Consider the following 17,460-nt stretch of genomic DNA (forward strand, 5'->3'; position numbering starts at 1 on the left):
AAGAGTCCCTCTAGTGGAAAAAGGCTATGTCTCTCCTGGTCAAGTCACCATGAGATTTGACTTGACCAGGAGAGGGTGTCATGGTCCAACATAAAAAAAGATGCATTTTTGTAATGTAGTCAAGGTAGCTATAAAACTGTAGTTCTTTAAAATTTTGATATCAACTGTAATACTATATAAATAGCCTACTGTAAAAATAACTTATTATGGCTACACACAAATGCCATTAATATTGTGAACAAAAAAGTAAAATTTATTGCCTTGGTGAATAGGTTATTGATTGTCGGCATTAGTGAGACCTGACTCTCAGAGGCAGATATATCATGCATAATATGCAGTATTTTTAGGAGGAATAGAGGAGATATGAGAGAAAGGGATGTGTTATTGATATCAAATGATTTGATCCAGTTAGGGTAGACAGCAGTGATTGCAATATCATAACAATTTCACTTAGCAGTGAGAGATGGAGTCTAACAAGATCAAATGCATAGTGAAGTGTTGTTATAGACCTGGTAGATCAGTTGCTGGTGAAGATAAAATGATCACCAAAACAACCTGATAGGTGAATTTAATTTTCCAAACAGTGAAATCTTTGTAAGAATAATGAAGCTAAATTTATTGAGCTCTTGCAAGACAGGCAGCATCAGGCAGATTTATTTTGAGGTCAGAGTATTGGACATGATTATAGTGTCAGAGAGGGTTTCAGTTAACGATGTGACTGACCTACCTCCAGTGACAGTCATCATGCTGCACTGACCTAGGAAGTGGCAAGTCTATGTTTCATTCAGGAATGGTTACATGCTGAAAGAAGGAATTATGCCCAACTGACAAGAATACTTGGTTCAGGCTGATGGTACCAGATATGAGAAGGATACTGGCAAAGCATTGGAAGTATTTAAAAAATATACTGATGATAAAATACTAGAATGTGTCCCTAGAGTTCAAAGAATAAAAAAGGTGGGAGTGAAATGGATGTGCTATCTTAAAGAGACTCTTAGGAAAAAATATGTAGAAAGAAGACAATGAATATAAGGATGACATCATTATGAAATTTATACGTATCATATGGAAAGCTAAGTCTGAATATGAAAAGAAACTGACTCTGCAAGCTAAAGACAACACAAAAGATCTTTATGCTTTTTAGATTTTTATATCTTTATATTTAGATTCTTTATCTTTATGCTTTAAGTAAAAAAAAAGGATGAACATGAAAGAATAACACAACTGAATGCTGTTGGTATGTAGGTGGCAGGTTAAGTTTTTATTTGACTAATGAATGCCCATTTTGATAAGAACTATAAACCTGGCGTATACAAATTGGAGCTCAATACTGCATTTACACTGGCTGAAGAGACTTAAGTATATAAGGAGGATTACTAAAAATGCTGCATTAACTGAATAACAATTTTGCAATGAGGCTGATGGGATATCAGCAACAATATTAAAAGTGTTTTCAGCTGAACTAGCTGTATAATATATAATCATCATCATTCTATTCCTGTGAATAGAATGATGATTTATGGTTTCAATGATGCAAGGACAGCAAAGGTCATACTGTGCCATATCAAAGGTTAGAACAGTGCACAATATAAGACAATCACAAATATCCATGCCCACAGCAAGATTTGTAGTCGTGACCAGTTGGTTAGATAGCGGGTGCACTAACTAATCGACCAACCAGGTCAGCTAGAAGTAGAAAAAATGCATGATAATCCTATTGCATGGGGGCAGTGCAAAGAATGATGTGCCTAACTATCAGCCTATTGGTATCTCTGTAGCGGTGGTGGTGATGATTTTGGAAATTTGGTTCAGTTCACATGAACTTGAGTTTTACAAAGAGAAAGTCTGTTTAAGTAACACATTTTATAATGATGCTTGTTCACATGGTATAATAATGTTATGGGTGAATTAGACAAGGGGAATGGATACACCAATGCCATGCCGAAATAAACACTGAGAAAGATAAGGAAGTATTTTGTATCTTCAAAGGTCTTGACATGACCTTACTTGGATTACAGCACATTGATCTGGTCTCTTTATTTCTAAGTAATGTAGATACAGTGAAGTGGATGCAAAGGAGAATATTTAATATTGGGACTGCAAAAACTAGTAACTAGAAAGAGGGGGTGATATGATAGACCTACAAACTTCTGAAGGGTCATACAGGATTATTATAATTATTAAGTGACATCTCCAGAGATGTCCAAGGACTCATTGCAGGAGGACACCTGCTCTGCTCCACTACACACATCTCACTGTCTCCCTTACTACTTAATTCAAATAGATGGATGTTTTCACTTTATGGAGGATGAGGAGAACATTCATGGAAGTTGAGAATAAATGCATCAAGAAATGGGTGGGAAATGGATTTTTTCTCATAGATTAGGAGATGGTGAGTATAGGTCATGCGAATGAATTGAATAAAAAGGTGTGAGGTGAGGGATATGTAACCAATCTTCTCTCTAAGCAGTGCACATGCATGGGCATGCACACACATAAAGGGAACAAACATGCCTATAAACTGCACACACACAATTTTTACTTCTGAATTTTTAGTATTTGAACATACTATAAAAATGAATTATATGATAAATTGTACTTGTTGCTTATTTTATTCAATAATTTCTCCAATGTCTCAACTTCAATATTACCGTAATCCATTTCAACTTAACACTCTAGTTAGCTACTTTATGCGCATGCAATGTGGGAGAACTGGCACAGATGTCAGCAATTTGAAGAGGCATATTTGTTTAGAGTGGCTACTGTCCAGACAATAGTCACTTCGATTCACGCAAAGAGTGTTGGATTTTTGCAACTATGTGGATTTAAGCAAGTTAATTTAGTGCTTGCAGTTTTAGAGGTTATAGCTATATGAAAAAAGAGCAACATTAATATGAGAAATATTACATCAGCAGTCTTAGGACATTAAATACTCAAAATGGCTACCAAACATATTGGGTCTGAGACTAGAAACATGCACAAAATGTTTCTCACGTATACATTGGCTGGCAAAAATTAGACGTAATTGTATGTAACCTTTCTGAATGAGTCCATGGAGGTCTGTTACTAATAACCTTTGTTTGCTTAGGATTGAAAAAATAAAAATAAAAACAAGAATATGATTTGTTGTGAAGTATAATTTACCTTCTTATCTTAAAAAAACTGTTTCTTTACTCTCTCTCTCATGCTCTCTCTTGTTTCCTTTCTCTTTCAAATTTCCTTTCCCTTCTTCACTACTTTACCACACACCTGATAAAACTCTGATTGCTTTCTTCAAAACTTTTCCTGCCTAAGCACAGGGAACATAATGAACTTTTGAGAATCCTTAAGTACACCACATATGAAAACACAGCAAGACTGTCCATAAAAATTAATTATGTTTGAAATTCATTACAAAAAAAAAAAAAAAAAGACAAAAACTGGTGAAATCCTTCTGAGCAATAAATACAAAATGTTATATTCAGGCAATAACAATCAAGGAAAAGAAGGTGTAGCCATAGTATTCAACAATAAATATGAGGCTAATCTTCTTGAATGGGAGATAATGTACAGTGATGTGGACAAATATGAGAATGGGAAACTGGACAATGAGACTTATTTGTGCCTATGGTCCCACAGAAGGTTAAAGTAGAAGTGGAGGAATTTTTGGAGGCTTTAGAGAAAGCAACTGACACAATGAAAAAGGAAAAGTTGGTCATTGTTAGGGATCTAAATAGCATAGTAGGAAATGATTGTGAGACATACAAAAATATTTTGGGAAAATTTGAAGAAAAGAGCAAAGCTAATAATAATGGCAAATACCTGTTGGATTTCTGCTCAGGACATGGACTAGTTATTACTAACACCATGTCCCAACATAAAAATGTGCACAAATTCACATGGAGAGAAGAGGCAAGGAATAAGAAAAGTCTCATTGACTATGTTATTGTTGATAGTGATGTTTTCTCCCTGGTGTAGGCACCAGAGTGTACAGAGGATTTGAAATAGGAAGAGATCACTATTTAGTCTTGAGCAGGATAAAATTGAATTTCATATTGAAAAGAATAACATGTAAGAAAGTTTTAAAGCGAATAAAAGTTTAGCAGCTCTCAGATGTGAACTGTAAAATACATAAAGATTATTGAAGAAAAAATGAAAGAGTTTGAGAACAGGAACCAAACCTTGGAGATTCAGTGGCAAGCCTTGAAGAAAACCCTGATTGATTCAGCCAGAGAGTCATGTGGTGAGGTTGTGTGCAAGGATAAAAAAATCAAAACTCCATGGTGGACACAGGAAGTCAAAAAGGCAGTGAAGGAAAAGAAGTAAGCATATCAAAAGTTCCTGGCAAATAAGTCAGCTCGTGCTCTTAGAGAATACAGAGACAAATGTAAGAAAGCTAAACACTGTGTAAAACTAGCTAAACAAAAGTCAATGGAGGACTTTGGCAAGAATATAGAAAATGAATATCAAGAAGGTGGCAAAATATTCTGGAGGTTGTTGAAGAAGCTTAGGAATGGAGGAAAGAGTGCTGTAAAAGGAGTTAGAGATGATAAAGGTGACATGAAAATGGAAGAAAAAGATATCCTTGAAGTATGGAGTAATTATTTCGAAAAATTGCTAAATGAAACAAGCAGTGATAGCACAGTGGTAAAAAAACACTCAACAGGCATACAGTCAGGAATATATATTTATACCTGAAGTATAAAAAGCCATCAAAGGTTTAAAATGTGGAAAGGCAGCAGGAGTAGATGATATTCGACCAGAAATGCTGAAGTATGGTGGTATAAAAGTCTTACAGTGACTGCACTGCATAGTTCAGAAGGCCTGGACAGAGGGACGAATTCCCGATGATTGGAGTAGAGCTCTCATAGCACCCATATATAAAAAGGGAAATAAAATTGAATGTGAGAATTACAGAGGTATTTCCCTACTGAGTGTTCCTGGTAAGATTTATGCAAGTATACTTGAGAAACGATTGAGAAGAATTGTGGAAAAAAAGCTTGGTAAAGAACAAGATGGATTCAATCAAAATACAGGCTGTCAGTATCAGATCTTCACTTTACAACAAACAGTTGAGAAATCATAGGAATATAACAAAGATCCATATTTAAGTTTTGTAGACCTGCAAAAGGCATATGACAAATTGCCAAGAGAGAAGCTATTCAATACACTACAGTTATATGGTGTCAGTGGGGTATTATATCAAGCAATACTTAGTCTTTATTTGAATTGTAAGTCAGCAGTTAGAATTGAAGGACGTACAGGAAGATGGTTTAATGTTAAATCTGGTGTGAGACAAGGATGTACATTATCCCCTCTGTTATTCATTATCTATATGGATTACATTATGAAGGAAAGTGGTATTAAACACGATATCAAAATTGGGCATGTGAATGTCAGCTCATTGCTTTATGCAGACAATGTTATACTTCTAAATAAATCCACTGCAAGTCTGCAAGATTCCCTGACTAAATTGAATAACTGCTGTAATAGATATGGCATGAAGGTCAGCAATAAAAAGACAAAGACAATGAAATTAGGCAGAATCACTGAAATTGTCAACTGTGTTGTGAACAGAACCTGTGAAACAAGTAAAACATTTCAGCTACTTAGGCACGCTTTTTAGTGAAAATGGTATATTAAATATGGAAATAGACAACACAATCAACAAAGCTGGTATGGTAGGAAGTCAACTGAATAAATTCATATGGAATAAGAGAGAAATTAGTCGGAACACTAAATTAGCTGTATACAAGACAGTTTTCAAACCAGTTTTAACTTATGGATCTGAGAGCTGGATCAGAAGTAAAACACTTAACCAAAGAGTAGAGACCACAGAAATGCAAGTACTGAGAAAGATTAGAGGCATGAACAGATGGCATCAATGATAATATAATATTAAAAACAAGTATATTAGGAAAGAACTTGACGTCAGCATCAATGATAATATAATACTAAAAACAAGTATATTATGAAAGAACTTGACGTTGTCAGCATCCAGGAATGTGTTAGCAGAGCTAATCTCAGGTGGTATGGTCACTTAAACAGAATGGGCGAGGAAAGATTAGCAAAACAAGTGTTCTCTGCCAGGTTAGCAGGAAAACAACCCAGAGGAAGACCAAGAGATAGGTGGATTGATATGGTACAAAGTGCCTTAGACAATAGAAATATAAGATCTGATAAAGTTGGAGTTTTGACAAGTAACAGACTGATTTGGAGGAAAATTGTAGATAGGAAGTTAGTAATGATGTAAATTTTTCATGTAGCACTATCATATCCTGTACAACCCTTGAGGTAAATGGCAGGAATTTGATGATGATGAAGTTCATTACAGTTTAAAAATCATTTAATTTAAATACTCAAGAAAAACATGACTGAATTAATTTAATTACCTTCAGGAATCCAAATGGTATTTTATTCAGTTCTTCATTAGTAAGATTCAGAAGAACATCTTTCCACTAAAACAAAGCAAGTTAAAATTTCATGCAGATTATATAATTGAAAGGCTAAGTATATCAAAATGTTCAATTGTCAAATGATTATTTTTTTAAAATTAATTAATTATTATTATTATTTTTTTTTTTTGAAGTTAGTCTAAATGCAGAAATACTTTCTTGGCTATGGCAACTGAGCATAAGTATATATACAGTAATTATAATTTATCAAAAATTGTAAATTTCAAAATAATGTTATATACTATATTAGGATTTAAAAGATATTTTGCAATGCACCTCTTAAATCATTAATTCATTTCAGTAAATTATGGAGACTAGAACTATGTTAGGAATGATTACTTTAATTTCCTGATGCTGACCTTGATATTAAGGTCATCATCATCTGGAGTATATATACATAAATATATACACTCACACACACACAGACAAGCTATATTACATTTCAAACAGAATGCAAAAGAGATAATGATTTTCAACCATTAATGTATGTTAATGACATCCAGTTTGTGTTGGGAGGTGGCAAGAGTTTAAGTGTATATATTAGCCAGTATGTGTAAGCTTACGGTAAACAGTGAAGGAAAGACTGTCAGAAGGAAGATGTGCGAGAAGTGTATCTAGGAAAGGAAGTGTGTTCTGACTTTCAATTTCAATTGTGAACTGGGTGCATTTGTGTTGTTTGTTTAGATGGCTAAGGAAAGTGTCTTAGTCTTGGCCATGAGACCATATAAAACAAAAACATCGTCAATGTATTTAAGGCAGACTTTGGGTTTAAAAGTAAAGGAATTTAGATCATGTTGCTCAAAAGTTTCTGTATAAAATTTAGAAATTTTCACAAATATCCCAATCAATGATTCTATTCTTCTTTTACAGTACAAATGCCTAACTGATATCATGGCATGCTTTGTCCAAATACTAGGTTCTGGCTATTTTGTATGGCAAAATACATTTTACCTACAAAAAGAAAGCACAGCCATTGGCTCACTGTTACCCCCCCCCCCCAACTGGATATGGATGCAATACTCTATAGTGTGCAGCATGGCTTTGTAAAGGGTAGTAACTTATTCACATACAAACTTATTGTTTAATGCTGACCATATTGTAATGCGTACAAACACCTTACATTCTTTGCCTACCAGTTTCGTTAGCAAACTGTCTAACTTTTTCAAGGCGTTGACAGAAAAGCATAAAAAACTAGTAAATGCAAATTGAAAGGAACAAAAAACATTGTAAACAATCTAGTAGCTAAGGTTACACGTTCGCGTGACAGAGGTTGAGAGGACTTATTGTTCTTATTCATTATCACGCATGCGTGTTTGTTGTAAATGCGTAATGTGATTATTGGCTAGTTGTAGTTCAGATGGATTTAGAGAGAGGATCAGGTTTTTCCACGAACTGTTCAGAATAGTACCCCGATTTCTGTTGAGGTTTCCGCTGGTTATTAACACTATTGTGGCTTCCTTGAATAAACGATGTCTGTAGTCGTCATCCAAATAAGGCATGGAGCTGTTTTGCCACTCTATCGTGTTGTTAGATGTACAGAAATGATGTGCTAAGCTGGAAGAAATACTTCTGTTGTGGTTTACATCACCAACATGTTCTTTTTGTCTGATCTCTAAACTCCGTGAAGTTTGTCCGATGTAGGCAAGACCACAGGAGCAAAAATCTCAAATCTCACTAATAGCCAACATTATCACAAAATGGACATCCTCCGAACATCATTAAAAAATATCTATAAGGTGACAACCCCAGATAAGAAGAATCAAGCTCCCAGCACATTTTTACTGTAGTGATCCCTTTTATCTGGTCAATTTCTTATCAAATAGCCAGAATACTAAGAGCCTGCAACATCAGAGTGGTCTTCAAACCAACCACCAGCATCAGACAGTTTTTTAGGATCCCCAAAAGATAAGGTGCCATTCTACAAATATCCAGGAGTATATTACATTCCTTGCTCCTATGGTCTTGCCTACATGAGACAAACTTCACAGAGTTTAGAGATCAGACAAAAAGAACATGTTGGTGATGTAAACCACACGATAGAGTGGCAAAACAGCTCCATGCCATATTTGGATGATGACTACAGACATCGTTTATTCAAGGAAGCCACAATAGTGTTAATAACCAGCAGAAACCTCAACAGAAATCAGGGTACTATTCTGAACAGTTTGTGGGAAAATCAGATCCTCTCTCTAAATCCATCTGAACTATAGCTAACTAGTAATCACATTACGCGTTTACAACAAACACGCATGCGTGATAACGAATAAGAACAATAAGCCATCTCAGTCTCTGTCACGCGAACGTGTAACCTTAGCAACTAGATTGTTTACAATGTTTTTTTTGTTCCTTTCAATTTGCATTTACTAGTATTTTTATGCTTTTCCGTCAACACCTTGAAAAAGCTAAACAGTTAGCTAGCGAAACTGGTAGGCAAAGAATGTAAGATGTATGTACGCATTACAATATGGTCAGTATTAAAACAATAAGTTTGTATGTTTAATTTAACTTATTCACATTTTATAATAAATGTGACAGCAGAATTGGATAAAGTTAATGGCTACACCATGATACTGCCTTGACTTTGCCACAAAATACCTCATGAAAAACTATCACAAAAACTGGAGAGGATGGGAATGGACATGAGGCTAGTAGCATAGATAAGTGGATGGCTGAGGGACAGACATCAGAGTAGTATATAGTGGGGTGGAGTCTAGGAGAATGATAGTGACTAGTGGAATACCTCAGGATTTGGTACCACTCTAATTCGTATATCATTGACATAGAGAAAGATTTAACAGGACATATTCAGTTGTTGGCTGATAATGCAAAGCTGAGAAGAGCAATAGTTGATTAAGGTGATGATCCAGCAGGATGACTCAAATAAACTGGCATTGTGGGCAAAGGATAATGGTTGTCAATTTAATGTTGCAAAATGTAAGGTTCGGGTGCTTAAGGGTCAGAGCTATATAACTGAGAGGAGACCTCCACATAGCCTTTAAAGGAATGGGGAGAACCAACCAGGGCTTCTGACCTAATTTCCAATCCTCACCTTCTCGTGGTGCACCCTATTGGGTATCTACCTGGATACTGAACGAACGAGGATGGGCTGCCAATTTGGGATTTAGCCGACCAAATTGTATTCTTATTGGCTTAAACCAAAATACAAAATAATGGTACAACATGACAAAATTTCATGCCGGCTGATGCATCGCCTGGTTAAACAAGGCCCCTGTTGTTTTCGCCAGGAAACCAGAGGGAACAGCTAAAAGTCAGCTACTGAAACAAATTTGAAAACCCACTCCAACTCAACATCACCAAAGTTAAAGATCAGTATTATCAACATAAGAAGCCTGAATGGCAAAGAAATGGAGCTAGTTGAGGAATTAGATAAGTTCCAGATCGACATAATTGAGGTGACTGAAACAAAAAAGGCAAAAACTGGCAAGATCTTTCTGAGCAATTAATACAAAATGTTATATTCAGGCAATGACAATCAAAGAAAAGGCCTAGCCATAGTCCTCAACACTAAATAAGAGGATAATCTTCTTGAATGGCAGGCAGTCTCAAGTAGAGTGATGTGGGCAAATGAGAATGGGGAACTGGACAATGAGCCTTATTTGTGCCTATGGTCCCACAAAAGGTTCTAATCTACATACCACAGAAGTAGATTAACTCTGCCAATGCATCCAGGAATACATTAGCAGAGCTAATCTCAGGTGATATGGTAGAAGTGGAGGAATTTGTGATATGGTAGAAGAATTTTTTCATGCTTTAGAGAAAGCAACTGACAAAATGAAAATGGCAAAGTTGGTCCTTGTTGGGGGTTCTAAATAGCAGAGTAGGAAATTATTGTCAGACATACAAAAACATTTTGGAAAAATTTGGAGAAAAGAGCAAAGCTAATAATAATGGCAAATACCTGTTGGATTTCTGCTCAGGACATGGACTAGTTATTACTAACACCATGTCCCAACATAAAAATGTGCACAAATTCACATGGAGAGAAGAGGCAAGGAATAAGAAAAGTCTCATTGACTATGTTATTGTTGATAGTGATGTTTTCTCCCTGGTGTAGGCACCAGAGTGTACAGAGGATTTGAAATAGGAAGTGATCACTATTTAGTGTTGAGCAGGATAAAATTGAATTTCATATTGAAAAGAATAACGTGCAAGAAAGTTTTAAAGTGAATAAAAGTTGAACAGCTCTCAGATGTGAACTGTACACTAAAACACAAAGATTATTCAAGAAAAAATGAAAGAGTTTGAGAACAGGAACCAAACGTTGGAGATTCAGTGGCAAGCCTTGAAGAAAACACTGATTGATTCAGCCAGAGCGTCATGTAGTCAGGTTGTGCTCAAGGATAGAAAAATCAAAACTCCATGGTGGACACAGGAAGTTAAAAAGGGACTGAAGGAAAAGAAGAAGAAAGCCTATCAAAAGTTCCTGGCAAATAAGTCAGCTTGTGCTCTTAGAGAATACAGAGATAAATGCAAGAATGCTAAACACTATGTAAAACTAGCTAAATAAAAGTCAATGGAGGACTTTGGCAAGAATATAGAAAATGAATATCAAGAAGGTGGCAAAATATTCTGGAGGTTGTTGAAGAAACTTAGGAATACAGGAAAGAGTGCTGTTAAAAGGAGTTAGAGTTGATAAAGGTGACATGAAAACGGGAGAAAAAAAGATATCCTTGAAGTATGGAGTAATTACTTTGAAAAACTGCTAAAAGAAACAAGCAGTGATGACAGCACAGTGGTAAAAAACACTTCCCAGGCACGCAGTCATGAAAACATATCCATACTTGAAGTAGAAAAAACCATCAAAGGCTTGAAATGTGGAAAGGCAGCAGGAGTAGATGATATTCAACAAGAAATGTTGAAGTATGGTGGTATAAATGTCGTACAGTGGCTGCATTCCATAGTTCAGAAGGCCTGGACAGAGGGACAAATTCCCGATGACTTGAATAGAGCTCTCATAGTAGCCATATATAAAACGGGAAATAAAACTGAATGTGAGACTTACAGGGGCATTTCACTACCGAGTGTTCCTGGTAAGATATATGCAAGTATACTTGAGAAACAGTTGAGAAGAATTGTGGAAGAAAAGCTGGGTGAAGAACAGGAGTGAATTCAGGCCAAATAGAGGCTGTCAGGATCAGATCTTCACTTTACGACAAATAGTTGAGAAAGCATGGGAATATAACAAAGATCTGTATTTAAGTTTTGTTGATTTGGAAAACGCATATGACAAATTGCCAAGAGAGAAGCTATTCAATACGCTACAGTTATATGGTGTCAATGTGGCATTATATCAAGCAATACTTAGTCTTTATTTGAGTTGTAAATCAGCAGTTAGAATTGAAGGAAGTACAGGAAGATGATTTAATGTTAAATCTGGTGTGAGTCAAGGATGTGCATTATCCCCTCTGTTTTTCATTATCTATATGGATCACATTATGAAGGAAAGTGGTATTAAACCTGATATCAAAATTGGAAATGTTAGTGTCAGCTCTTTGCTTTATGCAGACAATGTTATACTTCTAAATAAATCTGCTACAAGTCTGTAAGATTCCCTGACTAAATTGAATAAATGTTGTAATAGATATGGTATGAAGGTCAGCAATAAAGAAAAAAACAATGAAAATAGGCAGAATCATTGAAATTGTCAACTGCGTTTTGAACGGAGAACCCGTGGAACAAGTAAAACATCTCAGCTACTTACGCACAATATTTAGTGAAGATGGTAAATTAAATATGGAAATGGACAACAGAATCAACAAAGCTGGTATTGTAAGAAGTCAATTGAATAAATTCATATGGAATAAAAGAGAAATTAGTCGGAACACTAAATTAGCTGTATACAAGACAGTCTTCAAACCAGTCTTAACTTATGGATCTGAGTCAGAAATAAAACACTTGACCAAAGACTAGAGACCGCAGATATGAGAGTCCTGAAAAAGATTAGAGGCGTGAACAGTTGGCACCAATGGCAATATCATATTAAAAAGAGGATATTAGGAAAGAACTTGACACTGTCAGCATCCAGGAATGCATTAGCAGAACTAATCTCTGGTGGTATGGTCACCTAAATAGAACGGGCGAGGAAAGATTAGCAAAACAAGTGTTCTCTGCAAGGTAGGAGGAAAACGACCTAGAGGAAGACCAAGATATAGGTGGATTGATATTGTACAAAGTGCCTTAGACAATAGAAATATAAGATCTGATAATGTTGGAATCTTGGCAAGTAACAGACTGATTTGTAGGAAAATTGTAAATAAGAAGTTAGTAATGATGTAAATCATTCATGTAGTACTATCATATCCTGTATACCTCTTGAGGGTACATGGCAGGAATTTGATGATGAAATGTAAGGTTATGCATAACGAGTTGAAAAGGTTGCATATGGTGTATCATGTTGATGGTATTGGTTTTCAGGAAGTTGATCAGGCTAGGGACATGGGGATAATGGTGGACAAAGAGTTCAAGTTCAGAGGGCATATTGCAAAAGTTAAAATAGCTCAACGAATTACTTGGATGTTGATAAACACACTAACAAGTAAAGATAAGGAAGTTATTATCCTTCTTTATAAGGCTATGATTCAGCCATATCGTGACTACTCTGCAGACAGATTTGGTCACTTGGGTTTCTTGCAGACCAGAAGGTGGTCAAAAAAGATTCAGAGACAAGTGACTAAGATGGCGACATTTCTGTGGAATACTCCCTTTGAGGATAGGCTGAAGATTTGTGGGTTAGAAAATTTGGTTGATAAGCAGAAAAGGGGGAACTTGATAGAAACTCAAGATATTAAAGGGGTTTTATAAAATTGATGTAAGTTACTTAAATATAAAGAGTCAACAGGCTTCATTTCGGCGATTTAATGTTTAAATCGCCGAATAAGTAACTCAAAGATTGGAATCAGAGAGTTTCATGCCGAATATAGTATAAAAAAATCTATAAAAGAATCGGCAAATACCAGCGTGAGCTGAATGCAATTAGTCCTGGAACATAGTACAAACACGGGCAACTCATTGCAAAGGTGGGGAAAGTTCTGATTGCTAATCTTGGTATTTTCCATAATGAAAAAACACATTTCCTAGGAAATGTATGCTGTTATTACATTATGGTAAGGAGGTCACTACCCAGACTGGTTTCAGCCTTTATTGAGGCTTCATCAGTGAGTAGCTAGACCAAATTAATACCAAAGGGTATAGCGAAAAGAACTTATATACTCTGCTATATGAGTTGTCCAAAAAGCTGCACCCATTCTTAATTTAATTAATGTTTATATTGCTGAAATGAAGCCTGTTGGCTCTTTATATTTAAGTAACTTAATGGCAACTCGTATAGCAGAGTATATAAGTTCTTTTCGCTATACCCTTTGCTATTAATTTGTTCTAGCTACTCACTGATGAAGCCTCAATAAAGGCTGAAACCGATCTGAGTAGTGACCTCATCATAATGTAATAAGATCTGGTCAGTAATTACGAGGGTGGTCTGAAAAGTTCTCATCCTAACAATGAAGAAACGAATTTATAATTTCAAAATTATTTTTATTTTTCAACATAATCTCCCTTAAGACTAATACATTTATTCCAGTAATGCTCCAGCGCCATTATCCTGTCCATGTAATGGTTCTCAGCAAGATCTGCAAAATATTCCTCTACAGCTGCAATCACTTCTTGTTTCGAAGAAAAATGCTGACCAGCGAGGAAGAGTTTTAGTTTTGGGAAGAGATACAAGTCAGAAGGAGCCAAATCTGGAGAATATGGTGGATGTTCCAACAATTCATAGTGCAGATCCTAATTTTCCCATTGCCAAAATACCTTTGTGAGCAGGTGCATTGTCATGATGAAAGATGATTTTTTTCTTCGGCAAACCGTGTCTTTTCTAGTGAATTTTTTCGTCTAGTCTGGTTAAAAGATCAGAATAACATTCTCAGGTTATTGTTTTACCTTTTTCAAGATAATTAATAAATAAAATGTCTTTAGCATCCCAAAAAACCAATGCCATGACCTTTCCTGCCAATGGAACCCACTGGCAGGAAGGTGCTGAACAACTGGCTTCTGTCCACTGTTTTGACTGCTGTTTGGATTCTGGTGTGTAATGGAGAATCTAAGTCTCATCCATAGTAATAAATCAACACACAAAATCAATTTTATTCTCGTTAAAACCCACTAAGCACTGTTCAGAGATTTTCATGCAAGTGCATTTATGATCTGCTGCGAGTTGCACAAAGTTCATGATAACTATCATTACCCTCATCAGCTTTGGTAATCACACAGTGTGGTAGTTCAGCTCACAACAGTTTGCCCTTGGTATATAACCTCAGAGATTCACTGGCAAACCTTGAAACATTGATTGAGTGAAGCATGTGATGAGGTTGTCTGTAAGGGGAAAAAAAAAAAAATCAGAACTCCATGGTGGACTCATCAGAAAGTTAGAAGCAGTCAAGGAAAAGAAGAAAGCATACTGAAAGTTCCTAGCAAGCAAGTCAGTTGATGTTTTTGGAGAATACAGAGGAAAATGTTAAGAAAGCAAAGCACTCTGCAAAACTAGCTAAACAAGTCACAGGAAGACTTTGGTAAGAACATAGAAAATAAATATCAGTAAGGTGACAAAATATTTTGGAGGCTATTGAAAAAGCTTAGAAATGGAGGAAAAAGTTCTATAAAAAAAAAACAGATGATAAAGGTAAGATAAAAACTTAAGATAAAGTTATTCTAGATGTCTGAGGTAATTACTTTTAAAGACTGCTAAATGAAACAAGCAGTATCACAGCACAGTGGTAGAAACTCCCAACAGGAATGCAGTCAGGAATATATATCCATACTTGAAGTAGAAAAAAGCCATCAAAAACCTGAAATGTGAAAGGCAACTGGAGTAGATGAAATCTGTTACAAGAAATACTCAAATATTATTATTACGGGCAACTCCAAGGAGTCGACAGACTCATCGAGGGACACCCAACATCATGTCAAGAACAACTATTCAACATTCACACAGTATCTATCATACCTCGTCTTGAACTCATTCACAGCACCCACAACAGACTCTGGCAGCATATTCCACTCGTTTACCACTCTCCAAGTAAAAAACCTAGCTCTAACACCCTTGCTAACCATGCTCTTGCCCAGCTTCCATGTATGGCCCACTACCAGTCCTATTCTCAAAAATATCTTCTGAATTAATCTTATAGAAACCCTTCAGTAATTTGAATGTCTCAATCATATCATTCCTTTTCCGCCTATCAACCAATTTCTGCAACCCACAAATCTTCAACATGTTCTCATAAGGTTTATTCCATAGACCTGCTATGAACTTGGTCACTAATTTCACCAAGACCTTGACAATGATTCCTGATATGCTAATCGGTCGGTAATTTACAACAGCAGTCTTGGAACCACCTTTATGCAGTGGAACTATTTTCCCCTCTTTCCACCCCCTTGGGACTAACCCAGACCCGAGACTCAAATTAAACAAAATGGTCAAGGGCACTGATAATTCTTTAGCCGCTTCACATATGACACGAGCTGGTATACCATCCAATCCCACAGCTGTATTAACATTGAGGTTTTGTAATAGACTATTCACCTCCACTTCATCACTACAATTCCCGTATAAGCTATTGGTTCATTCATTCCCGCAATGTCACCACCTGGATGATATAGTCTTGCAAAAGTGCTCGCTCAGTAATTCAACTATATCAACTGATTTGGTTACCTCCCTATTATCGGCATTCTTTAAAATCATTCTGCCATACTCATTTTTTCTTTTACTTGCCACATATCGAAAAAACTGTTTGGGATTCTCTTTAGCCTGCATGGCTAAAGTTCTTTCATAATACGCTTTTGCTTTTCTTACCACACTTGTTACCCTTCTGGCTTGCACTTTATAACATTCATGTGCCTGCTGGTCACCTTTCTCCTTAAATTCCCTCCATAGTTGTTTCTTTTTTTGCAGCTCAAGCTTAATGGTGTTATTCATCCATTTAACTCCTACTTGATTTATTAATGTGGAGGTATAAAAGTTTTACAGTGGCTTCACTGCATAGTTCAGAAGGCCCAGTCAGAGGATCGAATTCCAGATGGAGTAGAGCTCTTATACTATCCATCTATAAAAAGCTAAATAAAACAATGTGAGAATTCCAGAGTATTTTACTACTAAGTATTAATGATAAGATTTATGCATTGTACCTAAAAAAAAATGGCTAAGAAAAATTGTGGAAAAAATGAATTCCTTTGCTGACTCAAGAATAGGCCAACAAAGGAATTCATATTAACTATGAAAAGCAGACTCCAGCTGAAAGTACACACAATCTGTCCAGGTTTAACCACACTATTAATGGAACATGAAAAGATAAGGCACTAAGTACACAGATTCCACATTCTGGAATTGCCATTCTGCATCTGTTGCCTACATGTTCAGACTCAATCATCTACTCTCTGAATGTAAGAACTGGACTCTGTCCTCCTTGACTCCATATGCATATCTCTAATACACGTCAGGAAATGAGTGGCCATTATTATCAAAACAGATATATCCATAGGTATCGATCAAAATCATTTAATTTTGCTAATAAACTCAATTCCCAATTGTTGAAACATCACATACATATTCATAATGTCAGGATTATATATGCTACAGATACAAAAATATATGCAATAGAAATTATAAAATATATACATGTTTACACAAGAATATTATTAAATTTGCCAAATATTTCAGTCTGAATATTACAGACCATCTTCAGTGGCTGCATAGGAATAGTTTTAAAAAACAAGGTCAATTGATCATTCACAAATAGAACGAGCCGCGTGATGTCATATCGCTAAGTATTAAAAGAGTAAACATTTTTTTATCAGAGTCATGATTAAATGAAAGATATTAATTCAGAAATTAATGTAATAATCTTAAATAACATTAGACTAATATAGGGAATATATGTTAAATCATCTATATTATTTCTGGGAAAACTCCCATGTTACTCCTCATTATAAACTATTATAATTACAGCTATTTTGCCTG

At 35.7% G+C, this 17,460-nt stretch overlaps 1 protein-coding gene across 4 annotated transcripts in view; it reads right to left on the reverse strand.

Annotated features, from left to right (window-relative positions):
* Positions 1–17,460, reverse strand: part of LOC150098935 (methyltransferase-like protein 25B) — a 176,423-nt gene that overhangs the window by 141,746 nt on the left and 17,217 nt on the right. For all 4 annotated transcript variants that reach the window (XM_090405564.1, XM_090405566.1, XM_090405565.1 and 1 more), the window contains one exon: positions 6,372–6,437. In XM_090405564.1, coding sequence (XP_090261690.1) covers positions 6,372–6,437 — 66 coding nt within the window. The remainder of the gene's footprint in view (positions 1–6,371; positions 6,438–17,460) is intronic.

The sequence above is a fragment of the Typopeltis vanoorti genome, chromosome 15, assembly GCF_054136105.1.
Source record: "Typopeltis vanoorti isolate ZY-2024b chromosome 15, IOZ_Tvanoo_1.0, whole genome shotgun sequence".
NCBI lineage: Eukaryota > Metazoa > Arthropoda > Arachnida > Uropygi > Thelyphonidae > Typopeltis > Typopeltis vanoorti.